Source organism: Haematobia irritans, chromosome 4 (genome assembly GCF_050003625.1).
Source record: "Haematobia irritans isolate KBUSLIRL chromosome 4, ASM5000362v1, whole genome shotgun sequence".
In the NCBI taxonomy this organism is placed as follows: domain Eukaryota; kingdom Metazoa; phylum Arthropoda; class Insecta; order Diptera; family Muscidae; genus Haematobia; species Haematobia irritans.
In genome coordinates, this window is record NC_134400.1 from 15,503,895 (window position 1) to 15,529,623 (window position 25,729).

Here is a 25,729-nt window from a genome sequence, read left to right on the forward strand (position 1 = left end):
AGGAGTTGGGGTGTAACAAAGACAACCTTCACCAGGGCAGACATTGCATGCAATCACAAATCGATTTCTGGAAAGTTCAATGTTTTTGTGAAAAACTTGGAAAATTCTTTGTAAGTTTTCTACAAAACGAGGACAAACTTCTGAGGTTTTTGGAATCGAAGATTTTCCATAAACTTAACGCACACAATCCATCACAGATGCGCATTAAGATAATGCTCTATTTCAGGGAATTTTGTATTTAGCAAAAATTTTACTGCAGAAAAAAACTTTATCTATCATATTAGTTTATCAGGTCTGAAAAAGTTCAGCAAATAAAGGTCTGAGACCACTATTTCAATATTTTATAAAAAAAAAACAAAGACGCCTTCATAGTTTATCGACTTTTGGTCAAGAAATAAAACTTTGTCTAAGAGAACTGTGTCTTTTGGCACCAATTTATTTCTATATAAAATTTTCTCAAAATTTTATTTCTATAGAAAATTTTGTCAAAATTTTATTTCTATATAAAATTTTCTCAAAATTTTATTTCTATAGAAAGTTTTCTCAAAATTTTATTTTTATAAAAAATTTTCGAAAATTTTTTATTTCTGCAGAGAATTTTGTCAAAATTTTATATCAATAGAAGATTTTGTCAACATTTTATTTCTAAAGAAAATTTTGTCAAAATTTTATTTCTATAGAAAATTTTCATCAACATTTTATTTCTATACAAAATTTTGTCAAACTTTTGTTTTATTTCTATTGGAATTTTTGTCAAAATTTTATTTCTATTGGAATTTTTGTCAAAATTTTCTATATATTGGAATTTTTGTCAATTTTTTTTTTCTATTGGAAATATTGTCAAAATTTTATTTCTAAAGTAAAATTTGTCAAAATTTTATTTCTATAGAAAATGTTGTCAAAATTTTATTTCTATAGAAAATTTTGTCAAACTTTTATTTGTATAAAAAATTTTCTCAAAATTTTATTTCTGTAGAAAATTTTCTCAAAATTTTATTTCTATAGTAAACTTTCGTCAACATTTTATTTCTACACACAATTTTGTCAAAATTTTATTTCTATTGTAATTTTTGTCAAAATTTTATTTCTATTGGAATTTTTGTCAAAACTTTATTTCTATTGGAAATTTTGTCAAAATTTTATTTCTAACGAAAATTTTGTCAAAATTTTATTTCTATAGAAAAGTTTCGTCAACATTTTATTTCTATAGAAAATTTTCGTCAACATTTTATTTCTATAGAAAATTTTGTCAAAATTTTATTTGTATAGAAAATTTTCTCAAAATTTTATTGCTATAGAAAATTTTGTCAAATTTTTATTTCTATAGAAAAATTTCTCAAAATTTTATTTCTATAGAAAAATTTTCCAAAATTTTATTTCTGTAGAATATTTTCACAAAATTATATTTCTATAAATTTTTTTTTTCAAAATTTCATTTCCATAGAAAATTTTGTCAAAATTTTATTTCTATAGAAAACTTTGTCAAAATTTTATTTCTATAGTAAATTTTGTCAAAATTTTATTTCTATAGAAAATTTTGTCAAAATTTTATTTCTATAGAAAATTTTCGTCAACATTTTATTTCTACACACAATTTTGTCAAAATTTTATTTCTATTGGAATTTTTGTCAAAATTTTATTTCTATTGGAATTTTTGTCAAAACTTTATTTCTATTGGAAATTTTGTCAAAATTTTATTTCTAACGAAAATTTTGTCAAAATTTTATTTGTATAGAAAATTTTGTCAAATTTTTATTTCTATAGAAAAATTTCTCAAAATTTTATTTCTATAGAAAAATTTTCCAAAATTTTATTTCTGTAGAAAATTTTCACAAAATTATATTTCTATAATTTTTTTTTCAAAATTTCATTTCCATAGAAAATTTTGTCAAAATTTTATTTCTATAGAAAACTTTGTCAAAATTTTATTTCCATAGAAATTTGTGTCAACATTTTTTTGTTAAGTGTTTGCCGCCTCTCCTTTCTATGGGAAGGATGGTACAAACCCATAATTATTAGTATATGTACTTTATTGATTTATTTTGATCACTGCCCATTTAAGGGACAACAATTAGTTCATTCTAATCTATTTATTCCCATAGAAAATTTTGTCAAAATTTTATTTCTATAGAAATTTTTCTCAAAATTTTATTTTTAAAGAAAATTTTCGAAAACTTTTTATTTCTGTAGAGAATTTTGTTAAAATTATATTTCTATAGAAGATTTTGTCAAAATTTTATTTCTAACGAAAATTTTGTCAAAATTTTATTTCTATAGAAAATTTCCGTCAACATTTTATTTCTATACAAAATTTTGTCAAAATTTTATTTGTATACAAAATTTTCTCAAAATTTTATTTCAATTGGAATGGTTGTCAAAATTTTATTTGTATTGGAAATTTTGTTAAAATTTTATTTCTATAGAAAATGTTGTCAAAATTTTATTGCTATAGAAAATTTTGTCAAATTTTTATTTCTATAGAAAATTTTCTTAAAATTTAATTTCTATAGAAAATTTTGTCAAAATTTTATTTCTATACTAAATTTTGTCAAAATTTTATTTCTATAGTAAATTTTGTCAAAATTTTATTTCTATAGAAAATTTTGTCAAAATTTTATTTCTATAGAAAATTTTGTCAAAATTTTATTTCCATAGAAAATTTTGTCAAAATTTTATTTCTATATAAAATTTTCTGAAAATTTTATTTCTATAGAAATTTTTCTCAACATTTTATTTTTAAAGAAAATTTTCGAAAACTTTTTATTTCTGTAGAGAATTTTGTCAAAATTTTATTTCTAACGAAAATTTTGTCAAAATTTTATTTCTATAGAAAATTTTCGTCAACATTTTATTTCTATACAAAATTTTGTCAACATTTTATTTCTATAGAAAATTTTGTCAAAATTTTATTTCAATTGGAATGGTTGTCAAAATTTTATTTCTATTGGAAATTTTGTCAAAATTTTATTTCTATAGAAAATGTTGTCAAAATTTTATTGCTATAGAAAATTTTGTCAAATTTTTATTTCTATAGAAAATTTTCTTAAAATTTAATTTCTATAGAAAATTTTGTCAAAATTTTATTTCTATAGTAAATTTTGTCAAAATTTTATTTCTATAGTAAATTTTGTCAAAATTTTATTTCTGTCACAATTTTATTTCTATAGAAAATTTTGTCAAAATTATCTCAAAATTTTATTTCTATAGACATTTTTCTCAAAATTTTATTTTTATAGACAATTTTCGAAAAAAATTTATTTCTGTAGAGAATTTTATCAAAATTTTATTTCTATAGTAAATTTTTTCAAAATTTTATTTCTATAGAAAATTTTGTCTAAATTTTATTTCTATAGAAAATTTTGTCTAAATTTTATTTCTATAGAAATTTTTCTCAAAATTTTATTTTTATAGAAAATTTTCAAAAAAAATTTTATTTCTGTGAGAATTTTGTCAAAATTTTTTTTTCTATTGGAAATTTTGTCAACATTTTATTTCTATAGAAAATTTTGTCAAAATTTTTTTTGTATAGAAAATTTTCTCAAAATTTTAGTGCTATAGAAAATTTTGTCAAATTTTTATTTCTATAGAAAATTTTCTCAAAATTTTATGTCTGTAGAAAAATTTTCCAAAATTTTATTTCTATAGAAAATTTTCACAAAATTATAATTCTATAAAAAAGTTTTTTTCAAAATTTCATTTCCATTGAAAATTTTGTCAAAATTTTATTTCTATAGAAAACTTTGTCAAAATTTTATTTCCATAGAAATTTTTGTCAACATTTTTTTGTTAAGTGTTTGTCGCAGGGACTTTTATGCCCCGCCTCTCCTTTCTATGGGAAGGATGGTACAAACCCATAATTATTAGTATATGTACTTTATTGATTTCTTTTGTTCACTGCCCATTTAAGGGACAACAATTAGTTCATTCTAATCACTAAAGAAATGTGATTCCTAAAGGTCACCACTATCGCAAGACAACATCACTAATTTAAAACTTGTTCATGCTCTTGTCTTTGGTTGTACTTCTTTATGTATTCAATTAGTTACTTCCACTGATGGTTGAATCTCTGTTGCCTCTAAACGCTATCCCTCAATCCTCTGGTTTTTGTGGTTCCAAGTTTGGCCTGTTGTTTTTTTCTATTGTTCCGCTCATATCCTCTTCTTACGCATTTGGAAGTAAACTAGAAAAAAATGAACAATATCCACAAAGAATACCGATAGAGAATCTCGGAAGCGAAAATCTAATTTCAGTTGATGGTGATGCCAATTCCTATGTTATGTCCATTGCATATCTTTAGGGGGAAGTAGATAAATACAAGCGAATACAAGCAACTGAAATCAAATGACATCTCGACCATATGATTGTTTCTTAATTGTTTACTATCCAATCAAACTTCAATCTAAGGCAGTATCAGTTAGTTTGTCCATAGTGGTGGCCATAGAGGCATTAGAGGGAATGGTTTTCTCTGTAGGTATTTTCTATAGCTACAACAGGGAAATATTCACCATGTTTTCTATCATATCAAAAAAAAGCGAAACAAGTATATACGGCCAGCAAAAATTACTAGACGGTAATTTTCAGGAAAGATACGCTACTGTATTTTTCGATATTTGGCCGGGAAGGGGGACTACCCCTTTGCCCAACATTTTCTAATTTGTGCAGCGAAAAAAACTAAACTTCTCCGCTTCACTAGAAATTTTATCACATTAATATGGGGAATCTGCTGGTTTGATATTTCGACAAGAAGGGGGCCCTCCCCCTTGCACGGCCTTTTGAAAACTGGAAGGGAAGGTGGCCATTAGACAAAAATATATATCGAAATCGGGTTCCTTATTCTACTGTTCGAGAGATCTGATTTTCTTTCCTGTTTTCAATTGGATTGATTTTCATAATGCTTAGCATTTCAAAAACACACCTATTGTACAATGTAAACTTTTTCTGTCAACGACAAATGTCCTTAGAACTTTTCTTTTCACATTGAGAAATATCAATTTTTCAATTTAATTTCCTTCATTCCTTGGTTTCCTTTTATTTATCATATTTTCCATAGTACTTTTAATTGATCTTCCGGATAGTTATATGAAAGTAGATGTATTGTGAATTTTCAACAAAGAAAAACGAAACGAAATATAATATCCCAACAACAAACAAACATGGCGAAAATAGCAATAAATATGTTTCTTATTGCATCCGGTTCAAGTCGTTCATAATTAGCTAAGAAGTAATGAATTTTACATGGGATTGTCATAGGGCGTGTTTTATCCTATAGAAAATTTTCTCACAACTTTAATTCGATAGATTTTTTTTAAATATTCGCAAAATTTTATTTCTATAGAAATTTTTCGCAAAATTTTATTTCTATTTCTATTATTTTATTTCTTTGGAAAATGTTCTCAAAATTTATTTCTATAGAAAATTTTCGCAAAATATTATTTCCATACGAAATTTGTCAAAATTGCATTTCCATAAGAAATTGTATCAAAAATTTTTATCTACAGAAAATTTTTTTCAAAATTGTGTTTCTATAGAAAATGTTCTCAAAATTTTATTTTTATAGAAAATTTTGGCAAAATTTTATTTCCATAAGAAGGTTAGGTTAGGTGGCAGCCCGATGTATCAGGCTCACTTTGACTATTCAGTCCATTGTGATACCACATTGGTGTACTTCTCTCTTATCACTGAGTGCTGCCTGATTCCATGTTAAGTTCAATGACAAGGGACCTCCTTTTTATAGCCGAGTCCGAACGGCGTTCCACCTTGCAGTGAAACCACTTAGAGAAGCTTTGAGACCCTCAGAAATGTCACCAGCATTACTGAGGTGGGATAATCCACCGCTGTAAAACTTTTTTGGTGTTCGGTCGAAGCAGGAATCGAATCCACGACCTTGTGTACGCAAGGCGGGCATGCTAACATTTGCACCACGGTGGCTCCCATAAGAAACTTTGTCAAAATGTTACTTCTAAAGAAATTTTTATCAAAATTTTATTTCAATAAAATTTTTTTTCCAAATTTTATTTCTATAGAAAGTTTTATCAAAATTGTATTTCTATAGTAAAATTTCGCAAAGTTTTATTTCCATAGAAAATTTTGTCAAAATAAATAAAAAATAAAATAAATAAGTAAAATGAACAAAAAAATAAATAAATAAAATAAAACTTGGACGAAATTTTATTTTAATCTATAGAAAATTTTCGCAAAATTTTATTTCTATAGAAAATTTTGTCAAAATAAATAAAAAAAGACATAAATAATAAAATAAATAAATAAGTGAAATAAAAATAAAATTTTGACACAATTTTATTTCTAAAGAAAATTTTGTCAAAATAAATAAAAATTAAATAAAATAAAATAAATAAGTAAAATAAAATATAAAATAAAATAAAATTTGGACGAAATTTTATTCTATTTTATATTTTATTTAAAATTTTGACGAAATTTTATTTTATTCTATAGAAAATTGTATCAACATTTTATTTCTATAGAAAATTTTCTCAAAATTTTATTTCTATAAAAAATTTTCTCAAAATTTTTTTTTTCTACAGAAAAGTTTATTTCAACAGAAAATTTTTGCAAAATGTTATGTCTATAGAAAATGTTCTCCAAATTTTATTTTCATATGCAATTTTCTCACAATTTTAGTTCTTTAGAAAATGTTTCAACATTTTATTGAAATTTAATTTCTATAGAAATTTTTATCAAAACTTTATTTCTATAGAAAATTTTATTATTTTTATAGAAAATTTTGTCAAAAACTGTTTCTTCTACTTTTGTCAAAATTTTATTTCTATAGAAAATTTTCTCAAAATTTTATTTCTATAGAAAATTTTATCAAAATTGTATTTCTATAGAAAATTTTATCAAAATTTTAGTTCTATAGAAAATTTTATTTCTATAGAAAATTTTGTCAAAATTTTATTTCTATAGAAAATTTTGTCAAAATTTTATTTCTATAGAAAATTTTGTCAAAATTTTATTTCTATAGAAAATTTTGTCAAAATTTTATTTCTATAGACAATTTTGTCAAAATTTTATTTCTATAGAAAATTTTGTCAAAATTTTATTTCTATTGAAAATTTTGTCAAAATTTTATTTCTATAGAAAATTTTTTCAAAAATTTTATTTCTATAGAAAATTTTATCAAAATTGTATTTCTATAGAAAATTTTATCAACATTTTAGTTCTATAGAAAATTTTGTCAAAAATTTTATTTCTATAGAAAATTTTATCAAAATTGTATTTCTATAGAAAATTTTGTCAAAAATTTTATTTCTATAGAAAATTTTATCAAAATTGTATTTCTATAGAAAATTTTGTCAAAATTTTATTTCTATAGAAAATTTTGTCAAAATTTTATTTCTATAGAAAAGTTTGTCAAAATTTTATTTCTATAGAAAATTTTGTCAAAATTTTATTTCTATAGAAAATTTTATCAAAATTTTATTTCTATAGAAAATTTTGTCAAAATTTTATTTCTCTAGAAAATTTTGTCAAAATTTTATTCCTATAGAAAATTTTGTCAAAATTTTATTCCTATAGAAAATTTTATCAAAATTTTATTTCTATAGAAAATTTTGTCAAAATTATATTTGTATAGAAAATTTTGTCAAAATTTTATTTCTATAGAAAATTTTGTCAAAATTTTATTTGTATGGAAAATTTTGTCAAAAATTTTATTTCTATAGAAAATTTTGCCAAATTTTAGTTCCATAGAAAATTTTGTCAAAATTTTATTTCTATAGAAAATTCATTTTTTCGTAGCCCATTTTTGAATAACTTCCGTTTCCAAAAAGAATATTTTAATTCCTTTTTTAGCCTTTAGTTTTTGTAATTCTCTTTAAATTTCTGTATATTCTTGTACACTTGTAGATCCTAGAAGTATGCACTACATTTAGCAATAACCAAAAATCACAAAATCATGCTTTACTTAATTTGGAATCATTACATTTCTTGTACATAAAGCCTAGCCTATTTGTTAATATTAAAATTTGAACTTATTGTGTAATATCTTTTCTATTTTTCTCCAACTGTATCCTATGATCAATGCTCTTCTCTTTGTAAAACACTTCTCACACACACACACAACTGTTTCATTGAAACAAATTTGCCTTAAATTCACTCTCCTATACAATGACATACGAATTTTGAAATCTCTGCCGGCCACTCACCTTCTTCATATTCTTCAGACACTGGCATGCATTACATCAAACTTATCGGCTGCTTATCCTATGTCACCGTCATCCCTTTCTCCACCATTGCCTCAATATCATGCTACCAATCCTAAGCGTCCATTGTCCCCTGTTCATTCGTTACATCCAAAATTATATTCATCGACACGATTGTCAGCGTGTCGACGCACCCCCACCATTTACACACAAGCCCCCCAACAGCCCCAACAACCTAGCACCAAATCATTGCCAAATAATTTGAACTCACCAACCTCACATACCATCGATTCTTCGTGCACGACCACTACAACGGCAGCGTGTTGTAACAGTAGAATTTGCTCATCCCATATAGGCAGTGCTCCCTGCAGTAGCAGTAATCTACAAATGCCCTCTCATCATCATTATCATACCAATAAATTTCAGAGTGATGTCTCGTCCAGTAATGCCATCATTGCCGTCTCATCATCGACACCAACGAGCAGTTCTCAGCATACGCTTAAACCATTGCCATTGCCTCTGTCTTCAGCCTCAGACAATAATGCCTTATCGACACTGTCCTTCAGCTCGATTGGGCTTGAGAATATGGGTTCCATCGGTTCCATGTCGTCAACTTGCAGTCTATATCCGCATTCGCATGGTGCTGGTAGTGGTGGTGGTGGTAGTAGTACAGGTGGCGCTGGCGCTGGTTGCATTACGCCTACCACAACCACAAATTACAAGAAGAAAACCACGTTTTTACAACGCAAAAAACCCATACTCACACGCAGTGAGGTGAGTGTCTTAACTAATGCTCCTACTATTCTATTTTCTAGATACTTACTACTCATCCCTACTATATGCTTTAAAACATGATATTCACATTTTTTTAAAATACATTGTTCTTTTATTGTTTCCATTCTTGTCCCTGGTTATATGTTCCTATTTTCAATTTTCATTTTTTCAGTTTCTACAGTAATCCTTTTTTGTCAGTAAAGGCACTTTGCTTGTAACCGCACTACAACTTTCATTAAGTAAATGACAATATTAAATAGGCGCCTTCACTTTATGCTTTCTTTTTTCAATTTGTTTTTTTTTTGTTTCCTACACCCTTTACTTTAATTATGCCTCAAGATATGCAATGTTTTCTGTTTTTTGCTCTTCCGTTTTTCACACTTCTTTCCATGCGTTTTAATTATCACATCAAACTATTCATTGTAGGTACTATGCAGAATTACTTGAATGTCATTTGCCAACTCATGAAATATTTATAATCTGCGGGATTCTTGGGTATGCATAAAGGTTGAGAAAATTACTTAGACGAATTGTTTTTCCATGGGTTTCTAAAGAAAATAAATTAAAATAGAAAGGTGTTTTTCTTAATAAAAAGTTTTAATTTTTTTGCGCAAATAATCAAGAGGCGTGACATATATAGGATATGGTACATGGAAAGAAATTAATTTCTTTTATGGGAAATGAAGTACAGTGAAAGCTCTCAAAAGTGAACACCAAAAAATCCAGTTTACCATTCGAACAATTTTGAACAATTTCCCCTTTTAAGTCATAATGTTGTCAGGGGACAAGTGTTCCACCTAAAAGTATGTAGGGAAATTTTCTATAGTAAATAAACCGGGTTACTATTCCATTTCAAGGAATGGTTTTAAATAAAATGGTAAAAAAATGATTGGATAAAAATGATTTCTATGGACGAAAATTCTGTCAAAATTTTATTGCTATAGATAATTTAATCAAAATTTTATTTCTATAGAAAATTTTGTCAAAATTTTATTTCTACAGAAAATTTTGTCAAACTTTTATTTCTATAGAATTTTTTTTTCAAAATTTTATTTCTATATAAAATTTTGAAAATTTCAAAATGTTCTCAGCAAAAACTCTCATTACCCGGTAATCTTGTAGGTAGGTAATCCCAATCAAAAAGATATAACCACTTATAAATTGGAATCGCTTCGGATTACATTTACATACGCATGTCCTACGAGGAAAGTACTTCACCCCAAGCATACCTTCGGCCATGAAATAAGTAGTGCATTTAGAGCATATTTTCACGTAATATGTAATCACTTCTTTGTAGATATACAAAAGTTTGTAAAAATAACCACTTATTGACTCTGGTAACCAAATCTCGAAAATAATGACTTCACTCGCTGATTACATTGGATCAAAATACGCCGAGTAATGATGTAATATGAACAATACTTGAGTAGGAACGAATATTGAAGAAATAGAAAATAAAAAAAAAAACAAGTATATACGGCCGTAAGTTCGGCCAGGCCGAATCTTATGCACCCTCCACCATGGATTGCGTAGAAACTTCTACGAAAGACTGTCATCCAGAAATTTCAACTCACATGATTGTTAAATATCATATACTACCACCACGTACCAAATTTCAACCAGATCGGATGAATTTTGCTTCTCCAAAAGGCACCGGAGGTCAAATCTGGGGATCGGTTTATATGGGAGCTATATATTATTATGGACTGATAGGAACCAATTCCTGCATGGTTGTTGGATACCCTATACTAATCTCACGTACCAAATTTCAACCGAATGGGAAGAATTTTGCTCTTCCAAGGTGCTCCGGAGGTCAAATCTGGGGATCGGTTTATATGGGACCTATATATAATTATGGACCGATATCGACCAATTTTTGCATGGTTGTTGGAGACCATATACAAACACCATGTACCAAATTTCAGCCGGATCGGATGAAATTTGCTTCTCTTAGAGTCTCCGCAAGCCAAATCGGGGGATCGATTTATATGGGGGCTATATATAATTATGGACCGATGTGAACCAATTTTTGCATGGTTGTTAGAGACCATATACTAACACAATGTACCAAATTTCAGCCGGATCGGATGAAATTTGCTTCTCTTAGATGCTCCGCAAGCCAAATCGGGGGATCGGTTTATATGGGGGCTATATATAATTAAGGACCGATATGGACCAATTTTTGCATGGTCGTTAGAGACTATATACTAACACCATGTACCAAATTTCAGCCGGATCGGATGAAATTTGCTTCTCTTAGAGGCTCCGCAAGCCAAATCGGGGGATCGGTTTATATGGGGGCTATATATAATTATGGACCGATATGGACCAATTTTTGCATGGTTGTTAGAGACCATATACTAACATCATGTACCAAATTTCAGCCGGATCAGATGAAATTTGCTTATTTTAGAGGCCTCGCAAGCCAAATTTGGGGGTCCGATTATATGGGGGCTATACGTAAAAATGGACCGATATGGCCCATTTTCAATACCATCCGACCTACATCAGTAACAACTACTTGTGCCAAGTTTCAAGTCGATAGCTTGTTTCGTTCGGAAGTTAGCGTGATTTCAACAGACAGACGGAAGGACGGACGGACGGACATGCTCAGATCGACTCAGAATTTCACCACGACCCAGAATATATATACTTTATGGGGTCTTAGAGCAATATTTCGATTTGTTACAAACGGAATGACAAAGTTAATATACCCCCCATCCTATGGTGGAGGATATAAAAATTATATAGTTGTCTTTAATGAGATGTTTAAAATGAAATTGGATTAAAGACCGAGGCTATCTTGTTATTTTCTTATAAGAAAATTAATTTCTTTCGACTTGCGATTCCGAATATTAGAACATGGGGTAATATATTGATCTAAGTAAAACTAAACGCGAACTAAATTTACGCTTAAAATGGAAATAAAAATTGGTTGTTTAAGGGAGTTGGACTCGTGAAATACTTTATAATATACCTAATAAAGTATTTATTTAATATATAATATGGTAGGGTTATGTATTTAAAACATAATTATTGTGAAATAACATATTTATGAAGAATACTCCTAAATGAAAAATCTTCAGAATTACCGTTACATTACATATTCTTTTTCATATAAGTTTCATATTTTATTAAGTTATTAACAGCCACCTGCATTACATTTTGAGAATTATCAAATATTACCGGGAAGTTTCCATTATTATCATTATATGTTAGTCATTATAACTCACCGCAATGTAATGCAACGTGTAGTGACACTTTTACTACTGGTAATGCAAATTGTAATGAGTTGTAGTTAACTAGTTTTTGCTGGGTTACCAAATAAAAAAAAATGTTTAATTTCTTTAAATCATTTTGGCCACTTTTAAATATTTTGGTTATATCCTTGCTCTCATTGCCAAAGGAAAATTAAGTGAAGGTTTACCCCTCGCTATGAAGTTTTTGTGAAAAATCTTTCACAATATTATCTCTTTTAAGAAATAGCATAAATAAATAAATAAAAATAATGCACAAAAAATGCATTTTCAAAGGTACGTGTGTTCTTGTTTTCACTTCCATTTTCATTCCAAAGTGTCCTTTTACTCCTTAGATTTGTAATCCGATTTCTAGTGTCAACAGAAAGTAAAGCTTTTAAAATATTTTCATAGGTTGTACTTGAAAAAAAAGAAAAAAGGAATTGAAAAACAAAAATACCATGGTAGGTAAGGCCAAAGTGAAATTGAGATACCCTACATCAATACAACAAAAACACAACAAATGTTTTTTGTTTTTACTGGATACAACAAAGGAATTAGCTCTGGTCATATATATACAGGAGAAAGCAGCATACAGGCTCTTTGAAAAACTATAAGAGTGGTGGAAGGGAGGAGAGGAGATTTGTGTCGAATTCTATAGAAATAAAGTCTTGACAAAATTTTCTATAGAAATAAAATTTCGACAAAATTTTCTATAGAAATAAAATTTTGACAAAATTTTCTATAGAAATAAAATTTTGACATAATTTTCTATAGAAAAAAAAATGTTGACAAAATTTTGTATTGGAATAAAATTTTGACAAATTTTTGTATATGAATAAAATTTTAACAAAATTTTTTATAAAAATAAAATTTTAATACAATTTCCTGTAGAAATCCAATTTTACAATATAATTACAAGCAATTTTGTCACAGGTCTTTGTGTCGTTAATATATTGATAGCAATTAGGAAACTAAGCCGGGTTACATGCTTGTCAAATTTATTTGGGCAAAGCCCTATAGACTGCAAGATAGTTGGATGTACAGCTGTTTCGGAATTACCACATTCTTCATCAGCATCCTCTACTTGCAGCAAAACTTACAGTCTATAGGGCTTTGCCCAAAAAAATTTTGACAAGCCTACTTTTCCTCTGTTGGTTAAGCTACACTTGTAGTTTAGTCAATGCATGGTTTTAAGCTGAGATCAAAAACAACAATAATGATTGAAGAGAAACCAACAATAACACACAAAACGAAATAAAATTTTGACAAAACTTTCTATAGAACTAAAATTTTGTATAGGAACAAAATTTTGACAAAATTTTGTATAGGAATAAAGTTTTGCCAAATTTTCTATAGAAATAACATTTTGACAAAAATTTTTTATAGAAATAACATTTTGTTAAAATTTTCTGTAGAAATAAAATGTTGACATAATTTTCTATAGAAATAAAATTTTGACAAAATTTTCTATAGAAATAAAATTTTGACAAAATTTTCTATAGAAATAAAATTTTGACAAAATTTTCTACAGAAATAAAATTTAGACAAAAAACACAAAACGAAATAATTTTTTTGTTATTATTTAATTTTAGCTATTTAGGTCTAAATTATTTTTGAAATAAAACACTTTTATTTCATATTCTCCCGACGTTTCTCCACTATTTGGTGGAGAATATGAAATAAAAGTGTTTTATTTCAAAAATAATTTAGGCCTAAGTAGCTAAAATTAAATAATAACAAAAAATCATACAAGGTTGGCCAAATAAACAAAAGACAGAAATAAAATTTTGACAAAATTTTCTATAGAACTAAAATTTTGTATAGGAATAAAATTTTGAAAAAAAATTGTATAGGAATAAAGTTTTGCCAAATTTTCTATAGAAATAACATTTTGACAAAATTTTTTACAGAAATAACATTTTGTTAAAATTTTCGATAGAAATAAAATCTTGAAAAAATTTACAATAGAAATAAAATTTTGACAACATTTTCTATAGAAATAAAATATTAGAAATTTCGTATTGGAATAAAATTTTACAAAATTTTCTATAGCAATAAAATTTTGACAAAATTTTTTATAGAAATAACATTTTTAAAAAATTTTCTATAGAAACCAAATTTTGACAAAATTTTCTATAGAAACCAAATTTTGACAAAATTTTCTATAGATATAAAATTTTGACAAAATTTTCTATGGAAATAAAATTTTGACAAAATTATCTATAGAAATAAAATTTTGACAAAATTTTTTATTGAAATAAAAAATTAGAAATTTGGTATTGGAATACAATTTTACAAAAGTTTTTGATACAAATAAAATTTTTACAAAATTTTATATAGAAATAAAATTTTGACAAAATGTTCTCTAGAAATAAAATTTTGACAAAATGTCCTATAAAAATAAAATTTTGACAAAATTTTCTATAGAAGTAAAATTTTGACAAAATTTTCTATAGAAGTAAAATTTTGACAAAATTTTCTATAGAAATAAAATCTTGACAAAAATTTTCTATAGAAATAAAATTTTGACAAAATTTTTATAGAAATAAAATTTTGAAAAAATTTTCTATAGAAATAAAAATTTGACAAAATTTTCTATAGAAATAAAAATTTGACAAAATTTTCTATAGAAATCAAATTTTGACAAAATTTTCTATAGAAATAAAATCTTGACTAAAATTTTCTATAGAAATACATTTTTGACAAAATTTTCTATAGAAATAAAATTTTGACAAAATTTTCTATGTAAATAAAATTTCGACAAAATTTTCTATGGAAATAAAAAATTAGAAATTTGGTATTGGAATACAATTTTACAAAATTTTCTATGAAAATAAAATTTTTACAAAATTTTATATAGAAATAAAATTTTGACAAAATGTCCTACAGAAATAAAATTTTGACAAAATGTCCTATAGAAATAAAATTTTGACAAAATTTTCTATAGAAGTAAAATTTTGACAAAATTTTCTATAGAAATCAAATTTTGACAACATTTTCTATAGAAATAAAAATTTGACAAAATTTTCTATAGAAATAATATTTTGACAAAATTTTCTATAGAAATAAAATTTTGACAATACTGTCTATAGAAATAAATTTTCGACAAAAATTTTCTATAGAAATATTAGAAATTTCGTATTGGAATAAAATTTTACAAAATTTTCTATAGAAATAAAATTTTGACAAAATTTTTTATAGAAATAACATTTTTAAAAAATTTTCTATAGAAACCAAATTTTGACAAAATTTTCTATAGATATAAAATTTTGACAAAATTTTCTATAGAAATAAAATTGTTACTAAATTTAGTATAGAAATAAAGTTTTGACAAAATTTTCTATAGAAATAAAATCTTAACAAAACTTTTTATAGAAATAAAATTTTGAAAAAATTTTCTGTAGAAATAAAATTTTGACAAAATTTTCTATAGAAATAAAATTTTGCAAAATTTTCTATAGAAATACAATTTTGACAAAATTTTCTATAGAAATAAAATTTTGCAAAATTTTCTATAGAAATACAATTTTGACAAAATTTTCTATAGAAAAAAATGTTGACAAAATGTGCTATGGAAATAAAGTTTTGCAAAATAACATTTTTTGTTTCTTTTTCTTAAATTTTCTCAAAATTTTGGTAGATTATTTTTTGCTCTAGTGGCAACCATGATAGTAACACCTAATATACATATATTCTAGGATTTAAACCTTCTTCAGTCCTCCGCTCAATGTTATTTCTTATGCAGTGATGTAGGGTATAACAAACATACACACACACACACACATCCAGCAATTGCTGGTCATAATGATAATCTATTTAAATGTATACAACTGAGGGAAAACTACTGAAAGATTTTTTTCTGCATGCCAAAGGATGCAAAACCTTGAAACTTTAATCTTTGTTATTGAATCTTGAACATGAAATTGTTGAAATTTTAAGTTTGCTATAACAATTTCATACAATTACAAACAATTTTGTCACAGATGTTTGTGTCGTTAATTTATCGGTAGCTTAATTGCATAGGAAACTAAGTGGCTTTTTAAGAAATATTGAGTTTTACAATCTAGGGAAATAATTTCCAGTAATAGGAAAAGCTGTAAAGTAGTGATGGGGTTGAAGATAGTGATAGAATGTACGCCTGAAAGTATGCAACATTTTTTGTCCAATTATTTTTTAGAATAAAAAGTCCACTTTTTGGAATTACAATTTGTTGCCTTCGCTTTATAAAAAGTACCATAGTCAGAAAAATCAGTAGTCCTACTAAAAACTGAATGATTACACTTGACCTTATTGGCTCTTACCATCCAGAAATTGATCTAAAATATAGCAAGCGTTTTTCCCAAATCTCACATTTAAGTTAAACGACATAATCCCAAATAGGAAATCTTAAAACATATTTTGTTCATTTTTAAATTTTTTCAGAATTTCTCCCCATAAGAGCAGTCCTCAGGCAGATTGAATTTACCTCCCCATTTTTTGTCATATGCCCTTCTCTTTGTCTCTACCGAATACTTAATTCTATCTCTTCTAATTATGCATGTGCATGTTTTGAAGAATTTTACAATTTTGCAAATGTTTGCCTTAAGGTATGCTACACATGAAAACTACCAATATCAATAGTGTACGTTTTCGATGCATTTCAGTGTCCTTTGGCAGTGGATAACTACTAACATCTACTTAAAAATTGGTCTTGCCACCCCTCAAGGAATTTTATTGTTCTTCCATTTCACTTTAATGTCATCAAATCTATAAAATTGGAAAGTCAAGTGTAATGAAAGAAGTGCTCATTTTTTGATTTCATAATGCAATCTGAAATGTCCTTAAGTTATCAAACTGTAAACGTTTTAAGTGCAATAATCAAGAATGCATTTTAAATCATGCAACTTTGTTCTGGCCTAGCGCCCTCTTCATAGTAAGCTTTAAGTTAAAGCATTAATATGGGAAATTTTATTAAGAGTTCGAGATCGAACAAGTAAGGAAAGTCTAAAGTCGATCGGGGCCGACTACATTATACCCTTCACCACTATGTATATCAACATTTTTGATACCATGTGTATTTTGGTCATATTTGCTAAAATGAGAAGAACACATATATATGGGGGCTTTGTCTAATTCTGAGTAAATTTTGATAACATTTGGCACAAATTGCTAAAATTTTAATTTAAGTCTCAGTGCAAAACTTCAAATGAAACTTTGGCCTCCGTGGTCATATGAATCTAAAACGGGCAAAAGATATATATGGGAGTTATATCTAAGTCTGAACCGATTTTAACCAAATTTGGCATGTGTTGCAAGAATGTTAGCCCTACTCTCTGTGTACAACTTCAAGTACATCGAGGTGAAATATTGACCTCTGGGGCCATGTATCGAACGAAATTTATATATGGCTGCTATATCTAAATCTGAACCAATTTCAACTAAATTTGGGATGGATAGTAAAAATGTTATTTCCATTCCCTGTGCACAGTTTTAACATAAGTATATCGGAGGAAATTTTTGATATACGGTGGTCATATCTGTAAATCGGACGACAGATATATATGGGAGCTATATCTAAATCTGAACCGATTTCAACCAAATTCGGTATGCATATTTATAATGTTAACATAATTCTACTCCCTGTGCAAAATTTCACGTAATTCGAAGTAAACCTTTGGTCTCTGGTAAATCGGGCGAAAGCTATATATGTGAGCTATATCTAAATCTGAACCGATTTTATCAAATTGGATGAGGATATTTATAAAGGTAATTCTACTCCCTGTGAAAATTTTCAGGTGAATCGGATTGGCCTCTGAAGCCATAGGAGTGTAAATCGGGCGAAAGCTATATGTGTGAACTATATCTAAATCTGAACCGATTTTATCAAATTCGATGAGGATATTTATAAAGTTAATTCTACTCCCTGTGAAAATTTTCAGGTGAATCGTATTGGCCTCTGAAGCCATAGGAGTGTAAATCGGGCGAAAGCTATATATGAGAGCTATATCTGAATCTGAACCGATTTGACTGATATTTTGCAACATTTACGACACTCATAAAATATTCGATTATACGAAATTGGAAGAAGATCGGTTGATAAATACGTAATTTATGACTAGATCGGTTATAAATATATATGGCAGCTATGTCTAAATCTGAACCGATTTGTTTTCAAAATCAATAGGGATCGTCTTTGAGCCGAAAAAAGATCCTATACCAAATTTGAGGACAATCAGACTCAAACTGCGAGCTGGACTTTGCACACAAAAATACATCAACAGACAGACAGACGGACATCGCTAGTTCGACTCAAAATGTAATTCCAAGCCGATAGGTATACTAAAAGATGGGTCTATGACTATTCCTTTTCTGCGTTACATACAAATGCACAAACTTATTATACCCTGTACCACAGTAGTGGTGAAGGGTATAATTATTTTGTTTTTAGAAGGCAAACCAAATACTTTGCCAGGCAAACCAAATACTTTTACTTTTTTTGTCACAATCTTATTTCTATAGAAAATTTTGTTAAAATTTTATTTCTATAGAAAATTTTGTCAAAATTTTATTTCTATAGAAAATTTTGTCAAAATTTTATTTCTATAGAAAATTTTCTATAGAAAATTTTGTCAACATTTTATTGCTATAGAAAATTTTGTCAAAATTTTATTTCTTTAGAAAATTTTGTCAAAATTTTATTTCTTTAGAAAATTTTGTCAAAATTTTATTTCTATTGAAAATTTTGTCAAAATTTTATTTCTATAGAAAATTTTGTCAAAATTTTATTTCTATAGAAAATTTTGCCAAAGTTTTATTTCTATAGAAAATTTTGTCAAAATTTTATTTCTATAGAAAATTTTGCCAAAATTTTATTTCTATAAAACATTTTATCAAAATTTTATTTCTATGGAAAAATTTTGTCAAAATTTTATTTCTATAGAAAATTATGTCAAAATTTTATTTCTATAGACATTTTGTCTAAATTTTAGTTCTATAGGAAATTTTGCCAAAAATTTATTTCTATAGAAAATTTTATAAACATTTTATTGCTATAGAAAATTTTGTCAAAATTTTATTTATATAGAAAATTTTGCCAAAATTTTATTTCTATAAAACATTTTGTCAAAATTTTATTTCTATGGAAAAATTTTGTCAAAATTTTATTTCTATAGAAAATTATGTCAAAATTTTATTTCTATAGACATTTTGTCTAAATTTTAGTTCTATAGGAAATTTTGCCAAAAATTTATTTCTATAGAAAATTTTATAAACATTTTATTTCTATAGACAGTTTTTAAAAAATTTTATTTCTTTGGAACATTTTGACAAAATTTTATTTCTAGAGAAACTTTTTATACCCTCCATCATAGGATGGGGGTATATTAACTTTGTCATTCCGTTTGTAACACATCGAAATATTGCTCTAAGACCCCATAAAGTATATATATTCTGGGTCGTGGTGAAATTCTGAGTCGATCTAAGCATGTCCGTCCGTCCGTCTGTTGAAATCACGCTAACTTCCGAACGAAACAAGCTATCGACTTGAAACTTGGCACAAGTAGTTATTATCGATGTAGGTCGGATGGTATTGAAAATGGGCCATATCGGTCCACTTTTACGTATAGCCCCCATATAAAGGGACCCTTAGATTTGGCTTGTGGAGCCTCTAACAGAAGCACATTTCATCCGATCCGGCTGAAATTTGGTACATGGTGTTGGTATATGGTCTCTAACAACCATGCAAAAATTGGTCCACATCGGTCCATAATTATATATAGCCCCCATATAAAGCGATCCCCAGATTTGGCTTGCGGAGCCTAAAAGAGAAGCAAATTTCATCCGATCCGGCTGAAATTTGGTACATGGTGTTGGTATGTGGTCTCTAACAACCATGCAAAAATTGGTCCACATGGGTCGATAATTATATATAGCCCCCATATAAACCGATCCCCAGATTTGGCTTGCGGAGCCTAAAAGAAAACCAAATTTCATCCGATCCGGCTGAAATTTGGTATATGGTGTTGGTATATGGTCTCTAACAACCATACAAAAATTGGTCCATATCGGTCCTTAATTATATATAGCCCCCATATAAACCGATCCCCAGATTTGGCTTGTGGAGCCTCTAAGAGAAGCATATTTCATCCGATCCGGCTGAAATTTGGTACAAGGTGTTGGTATATGGTCTCTAACAATCATGCAAAAACTGGTCCACATCGGTCCATTATTATATATAACCCCCATATAAACCGATCCCCAGATTTGGCTTGCGGAGCATCAAAGAGAAGCAAATTTCATCTGATCCGTCTGAAATTTGGTACATGATGTTGGTATATGGTCTCTAACAACCATGCAAAACTTGGTCCACATCGGTTCATAATTATATATAGCCCCCATATAAAACGTTCTCCAGATTTGACCTCCGGAGCCTCTTGGAGGAGCAAAATTCATCCGATCGGGTTCAAATTAGGAACGTGGTGTTAGTATATGGTCGCTAACAACCATACCAAAATTGGTCCAATCACACAAAAATTGCTCCATATCGGTTCATAATCATGGTTGCCACTAGAGCCAAAAATAATCTACCAAAATTTTATTTCTATAGAAAATTTTGTCAAAATGTTATTTCTATAGAAAATTTTATCAAAATTTTATTTCTAGAGAAAATATTGTTAAAATTTTATTCGGTTCATAATAAAAGTTTCATTATTTTCAAAATTTTATTTCTACAGAAAATTTTGTTCAAATTTTATTCGGTTCATAATCATGGTTGCCACTCGAGCCACAAATAATCTACCAAGATTTTATTTCTATAGAAAATTTTGTCAAAAGTTTATTTCTATAGAAAATTTTGTTAAAATTTTATTTCTGTAGAAAATTTTGTCAAAATTTTATGTCTACCTTGTCAAACTGAATTATATACGTATTGGATCGATCTTTTTTTTTTTTTTTGATTTAATATATACCACGTATGGACTTACATACAATTTAGAAGATGGTGTTAGGAGGTTTTAAGATACCTTGCCATCGGCAAGCGTTACCGCAACTTAAGTAATTCGATTGTGCATGGCAGTGTTTAGAAGAAGTTTCTACGCAATCCATGATGGAGGGTACATAAGCTTCGGCCTGGCCGAACTTACGGCCGTATATACTGGTTTTTCACAATTTTATTTCTTTAGAAAATATGGTCAAAATTTTATTTCTTTCGAAAATTTTGACAAAATTTTACTTCTTTCGAAAATTTTGACAAAATTTTACTTCTTTCGAAAATTTTGCCAAAATTTTATATCTTTAGAAAATTTGTCCACAATTTTATTTCTGTAGAAAATTTTGTCAAAAATGTCATTTCTGTAGAAAAATTTGTCAAAAATATTATTTCTATACAAAATTTTGGCAAAATTTTATTTCTATTGCAAATTTTTGCAAAATTTGATTCCTATAGACAATTTTGTAAAAGGTTTACTTCTATAGAAAATTTTGTCAAAATTTAATTTTAACGAAAATTTTGTCTATAGAAAATTTTGTCAAAATTATAATTGTAGAGAACATTTTGTCAAAACTTTATTTCTATAGAAAATTTTGATAAAATTTTATTTCTTTAGAAAATTTGGCCACAATTTCGGTAGAAAATTTTGGCAAAATTCTATTTCTATACAAAATTTTGGCAAATTTTTATTTCTATAGACAATTTTGTCAAACTTTTACTCCTATAGAAAATGTTCGCATAATTTTATTTCTATAGACAATTTTGTCAAAATTTTATTTCTATAGACATTTTGTCAAAATTTTATTTCTATAGACATTTTGTCAAAATTTTATTTATATAGAAAATTTTGTAAAAATTTATTTCTATAGAAAATTTTATAAACATTTTATTTCTATAGACAGTTTTGTAAAAATTTTATTTCTTTGGAAAATTTTGACAAAATTTTATTTCTATAGAAACTATTTTTCACAATTTTACTTCGTTAGAAAATTTGGTCAAAATTTTATTTCTTTCGAAAATTTTGCCAAAATTTTATATCTTTAGAAAATTTGTCCACAATTTTATTTCTGTAGAAAAATTTGTCAAAAATTTTATTTCTGTAGAAAAATTTGTCAAAAATTTTATTTCTATAGCAAATCTTGGCAAAATTTTATATCTATAGCAAATTTTGGCAAAATTTGATTCCTATAGACAATTTTTTCAAAGGTTTGTTTCTATAGAAAATTTTGTCAGAATTTAATTTTAACAAAAATTTTGTCAAAATTTTAATTGTAGAGAACATTTTGTCAAAACTTCATTTCTATAGAAAATTTATTTATTTCGAAAATTTTATTTTATTTCTTTAGAAAATTTGGCCACAATTTAATTTCTGTAGAAAATTTTAGAAAATTGTATTTCTATACAAAATTTTGGCAAATTTTTAGTTCTATAGACAATTTTGTCAAACTTTTACTCCTATAGAAAATTTTCGTATAATTTTATTTCTATAGACAATTTTATCAAAATTTTATTTCTATAGAAAATTTTGTCAAACGTTTATTTATCAATATTTTATTTCAATAGAAATTTGTCTCCAAATTTTGTTTTTCAATTTTCTATAGAAACTTTTGTCGAAATTTTATTTCGTTGTTTTTTGGATTTCAGCTTAGAACCATGCATCTAAGCTTAACCAACAGAGGAAATGATTGAAGAATAAATCAACAAAAACAAAACAAAACGAAATGTTATTTCTATAGAAAATTTATTCAAAATTTTATTTCGATAGAAAATTTAGTCAAAATTTTATTTCTATAGAAAATTTTGTCAAAATTTTATTTCTATAGAAAATTTAGTCAAAATGTTATTTCTATAGAACATTTAGTCAGAAATTTTATTTCTATAGAAAATTTTGTCAAAATTTTATTTCTATAGAAAATTTTGTGAAAATTTTATTTCTATAGAAAATTTTGTCAACATTTTATTTCTATAGAAAATATAGTCAGAAATTTTATTTCTATAGAAAATTTTGTCAAAATTTTATTTCTATAGAAAATTTTGTCAAAATTTTATTTCTATAAAAAATTTTGTCAAAATTTTATTTCTATAGAAAATTTTGTCAAAAATTTATTTCTATAGAAAATGTTCTCAAAAATTTTTTTCTAAATTTTATTTCTGTAAAAATTTTTGTCAAAATTTATTGCTATTGAAAAATTTCTTAAAATTTTATTTTCATAGAAAATATTCTCAAAATAGAACATGTTTTCAAAATTTTATTTCTATAAATTTTTTAAAAATTATTAATTTCTATAGAAAATTTTCTCAAAATTTTTATTTCTGTAGAAAGTATTGTCAAAATTTTTTTCTATAGAAACTTTTATCAAAATTTTATTAAAATAAATATTAAAATGTTGTCAAAATTTTTTTCTGTAGAAAATGTTGCCAAAATTTTATTTCTATAGAAACTTTTTTCAAAATTTTATTTAAAAAATATTCAAATTTTGTAAAAATTTTTTTCTGTAGAAAATTTTGTCAAAATTTTAATTCTATAGAAAATTTTATCAAAATTTAATTTCTATATCCCAAATCCCAAAAATATAAAGGAGAGTGTTTAAATTGTTAAAATTTTATTGGTTTCAAAATTTTAAATTAATTTAGATATGAAAAATAAAAATTATTTATTAATTACAATAAAACAATTAAATATTATTATTGCAATAAAATTGATGGCAACATAATACTTTAATAAAAACAAAAAACCGAGGAATGTTTCCACTTGTCACTTTCCCTTTTTTTATACATTGTACATTTATTGTACATTTAAAAACCCACATTTAATCCGTCACCAGCATTGCCACCATCTTAACCATATACATAGTACATTGCAAGGAAAAAGAAAAAAACGCACGAAACGAAATAAACAAACAAACGAAATGAAAATCATCATCCACAGCAATGAAACAAAAATCTGAAAGTGAAATGAATGAGAGTGCTTTAACACAATTTCCTTGACATTAATTTTATGAGCTACCGTTGTCACATCTCACCGTTAGTAACTCCCCCGCAATACACAATTCTGTGGAAGGAAGGGTGAATGGTTTGTGTGTTTTCACCACAGCCAAAGAAGACAAGAACATTCATTTTCATTGGTTTTTCTTGACAGTTGTACGTACATGTCGCTTATTCCTTTCCTTAAAAAAAGGGAGAATATAATGACAAGGATTCCTGATGATATACAACCCCAAATAAGGGAAGATCTTGTGGAATTTGTGCAATGAATTATCCAATCCTTTTTCATAGTTATTTCCCTGCATCTAGGGATAAATAATAAACATGAAAGAATGTCGCTACAGTTTAGTAGAGTCGCAGTTTTCTACAGAAATAATACTTTGACAAAATTTTCTATAGAAATAAAATATTGACAAAATGTTCTATAGAAATAAATTTTTGACAAAATTTTCTATAGAAAAAAAAATTTAACAAAATTTTCTATAGAAATACAATTTTCAAAATATTTTCTATAGAAATAAAATTTTGACAAAATTTTCTATAGAAATACAATTTTAACAAAATTTTTCTATAGAAAAACAAAATTAACAAAATTTTCTATAGAAATAAATTTTTGACAAAATTTTCTATAGAAATAAAATTTTCAAATTAAAATTTGGCAAAATTATCTATAGTCATAAAATTTTGAGAAAATTTTCTATAATCACAAAATTTTGAGAAAATTTTCTATAATCACCAAATTTTGACAAATTGTCTGTAGAAATAAAATTTCGACAAAATTTTCTACATAAATAAAATTTTGAGAAAATTTTCTATAATCACAAAATTTTGAGAAAATTCTCTATAATCACCAAATTTTGACAAATTGTCTATAGAAATAAAATGTTGACAAAATTTTCTATAGAAATAAAATTTATATAAAAAAAATACACAATTTTCTATAGAAATAAAATTTTAAAAAAATTTTTTATAGAAATAAAATTTTCAAAAAATTTTCAATAGAAATCAAATTTTGACAAAACTTTCTATAAAAATAAAATTTTGACAAAATTTTCTATAGAAATAAAATTTTAACAAAATTTTCAATAGAAATAAATTTTTGACAAAATTTTCTATAGAAATAAGTTTTTGACAAAATTTTCTATAGAACTAAAATTTTGAAATTAAAATTTGGCAAAATTATCTATAGCCATAAAATTTTCTATAATCACAAAATTTTGAGAAGGTTTTCTATACTCGCAAAATTATTTTTTTAAATTTTTGACAAAATTTTCTATAGAAATAAAATTTTAACAAAATTTTCTATAGAAATAAAATTTTAACAAAATTTTCTATAGAAATACAATTTTCAAAAAATTTTCTATAGAAAAAAAAATTTACAAAATTTTCTAAAGAAAAAAATTTTGACAAAATTTTCTATAGAAATAAAATTTTGACAACATTTTTCATAGAAATAAAATTTTGACAAATTTTTCTATAAAAATAAAATTTTAACAAACTTTTCTATAGAAATTCATTTTGGACAAAATTTTCTACAGAAATAAGTTTTTGACAAAATTTTCTACAGAAATAAAAATTTGAAATTAAAATTTGACAAAATTATC

At 26.0% G+C, this 25,729-nt stretch overlaps 1 protein-coding gene across 6 annotated transcripts in view; it reads left to right on the forward strand.

Annotated features, from left to right (window-relative positions):
* LOC142235152 (uncharacterized) overlaps positions 1-25,729 on the forward strand; it is a 454,428-nt gene that overhangs the window by 402,573 nt on the left and 26,126 nt on the right. For 5 of the 6 annotated variants that reach the window (XM_075306408.1, XM_075306405.1, XM_075306406.1 and 2 more), the window contains one exon: positions 8,589-8,936. The exons of the other annotated variant lie outside the window; for it this stretch is intronic. In XM_075306408.1, coding sequence (XP_075162523.1) covers positions 8,589-8,936 — 348 coding nt within the window. The remainder of the gene's footprint in view (positions 1-8,588; positions 8,937-25,729) is intronic. 6 annotated transcript variants of the gene reach the window in all.